General features: G+C 35.0%; 1 protein-coding gene across 2 annotated transcripts; it reads left to right on the top strand.

Annotated features, from left to right (window-relative positions):
• Positions 1 to 237: 237 nt before the first annotated feature.
• Positions 238 to 597, top strand: LOC132491330 (small nuclear ribonucleoprotein Sm D1-like). 2 transcript variants are annotated; one of them, XM_060100206.1, is made up of 2 exons: positions 238 to 328; positions 452 to 597. In XM_060100206.1, exons 1-2 carry the CDS (start codon positions 238 to 240, stop codon positions 595 to 597), a joined length of 237 nt encoding a protein of 78 aa, XP_059956189.1. The 2 variants fall into 2 exon arrangements, with proteins under 2 accessions (XP_059956189.1, XP_059956188.1); XM_060100205.1 differs by having other exon boundaries at positions 238 to 597.
• The last annotated feature ends 1,986 nt before the right edge of the window (positions 598 to 2,583 follow it).

Genomic DNA, 2,583 nt, shown 5'->3' with positions numbered 1-2,583 from the left:
ATATATATGCTGTCTTCAAGAGACTCACTTCAGATCTATGGACACATAGAGACTGAAAGTGAGGGGATGGAAAAAAGATATTCCATGCAAATGGAAATCAAAAGAAAGCTGGAGTAGCAATTCTTATATCACAAAAAATAGACTTTAAAATAAAGACTATTGATATTCATAGCCGGTCGGCACTCAGTTGTTGGCTTTTGTGCACTATCAGACCAAAAGGGTGACTGTGCCACTAGGATGAAGCTCGAGAGATTTCTGATGAAACTGAGTAATGAAACTGTAACCACTGAATTAAAGTATGAAACACAGGTCCATGGAACAATCACAGGTGTAGATGTGAGCATGGATACACATCTTAAAGCTGTGAAAATGACTCTGAAGAACAGAGAACCTGTACAGCTGGAAACACTGAGTATTCGAGGAAATAACATTCAATATTTTATTCTGCCAGACAGGTTACCTCTGGATACACTTCTCATGGATGTTGAACCAAAGGTGAAGTCTAAGAAAAGGAAAGCTATTTCAGGAAGAGGCCGAGGCCAAGGAAGAGCAAGAGGATGTGGCCGAGGCAGAGAAAGAGGGGGCCCTAGGAGATAATATCTCTCAAGACTACTATTTCAAAGTAATGAAGAAGAAGAAGACATGGCAGAGGAAGACTATGTGACTAAGCTAGAAGATGGTGGAGTCCTAAGCAAATTGTGTCTCTCAAGATTATGATTTTAAAGTGATCAATGCCCCGGCTGCTTTTTGTACAGGCTTTGCTTGTGGCAGTTTTTAATAAGCATAAATGTAGGAAAATAAATAAATAAATAAATAAAATAAAGACTATTACAAGAGACAAAGAAGGACACTACATAATGATCAAGGGATCAATCCAAGAAGAAGACATAATAATTGTAAATATTTATGCACCCAACATAGGAGCACCACAATACATTAGGCAAATTCTGACAGCCATAAAAGGGGAAATCGACAGTAACACAATCATAGTAGGGGGCTCTAACACCTCACTTTCACCAATAGACAGATCATCCAAAAAGAAAATAAGTAAGGAAACACAAGTTTTAAATGATACATTATACAAGATGGACTTAATTAATATTTATAGGATATTCCACCCAAAAACAACAGAATACACTTTCTTCTCAAGTGCTTATGGAACATTCTACAGGAGAGATCACATCTTGGTTCACAAAGAAAGCCTTGATAAATTTAAGAAAATTGAAATCATAACAAATATCTTTTCCAACCACAATGCTATGAGACTAGATATCAATTACAGGAAAAAACCTGTAAAAAATACAAATACATGGAGGCTAAAAAATACACTACTAAATAACAAAGAGATCACTGAAGAAATGAAAGAGGATATCAAAAAATACCTATAAGCAAGTGACAATGAAAACACGATGACCCAAAACCTATAGGACAGGGAAAAAGCAGTTCTAAGAAGGAAATATATAGCAGTACAATCCTACCTAGGGAAAGAAGAAACATCTCAAATAAACAACATAAATTTACACCAAAAGAAATTAGAGAAACAGGAACTAAAAAACCCAAAATTAGCAGAAGGAAAGAAATCATAAAGTTCAGAAATAAATGAAAAAGAAATAAAGAAAACAATAGCAAAGATAATAAAACTAAAAGCTGGTTCTTTGAGAAGATAAAATTAATAAACCATTAGCCAGACTCATCAAGGAAATAAAGGAGAAGACTTAAAATAATAGAATTAGAAATGGAAAAGGAGAAGTAACAACTGACACTGCAGAAATACAAAGGATCATGCAAGTTTACTACAAGCAACTATATGCCGATACAGTGGACAACATAGAAGAAATGGACAAATACTTAGAAAACCACAACATTCCAAGACTGAACCAGGAAGAAATAGAAAATATAAATAGACCAATCTCAAGCACTGAAATTAAAACTGTGATTAAAAATCTTCCGACAAAAAAAAAAGCCCAGGACCAGATGGCTTCACAGGCTATTTTTATCAAACATATAGAGCAGAGTTAACAACTATACTTCTCAAACTCCTGCAAAATATAGCAGAGGGAGGAACACTCCAAAACTCATTCAACAAGGCCACTATCACTCTGATACCAAAACCAGAGAAAGATGCAACCAAAAAAGAAAACTACAGGCCAATATCACTGATGAACATAGATGTAAAAATTCTCAACCAAATACTATCTAACAGAATCAACAGCACATTAAAAGGATCGTACACCATGATCAAGTGTGGTTTATCCTAGGAATGCAAGGGTTCTTCAATATATGCAAATCAATCACTGTGATACACCATATTAACAAACTGAAGGATAAAAACCATGTGATCATCTCAATAGATGCAGAAAAAGCTTTCAACAAAAGTCAACACTGATTTATGATAAAAACTCTCCAGAAAGTAGGCATAGAGGGAAATTACCTCAACATAATATAGGCCATATATGACAAACGCACAGCCGACATCATTCCCAATGGTGAAAAAATGAAACCATTTCCACTAAGATCAGGAAGAAGACAAGGTTGCCCATTCTCACAAATATTATTCAACATAATTTTGGAAGTTTTAGCCAC

Source organism: Mesoplodon densirostris, chromosome 5 (assembly GCF_025265405.1).
Source record: "Mesoplodon densirostris isolate mMesDen1 chromosome 5, mMesDen1 primary haplotype, whole genome shotgun sequence".
Taxonomy (NCBI): Eukaryota; Metazoa; Chordata; class Mammalia; order Artiodactyla; family Ziphiidae; genus Mesoplodon; species Mesoplodon densirostris.
This window is presented reverse-complemented; position numbering and strand designations above follow the sequence as displayed.

Coding starts and splice junctions, on each gene's coding strand:
- LOC132491330 (XM_060100205.1), top strand. CDS start 238: ATGAAGCTCGAGAGATTTCTGATGAAACTGAGTAATGAAACTGTAACC.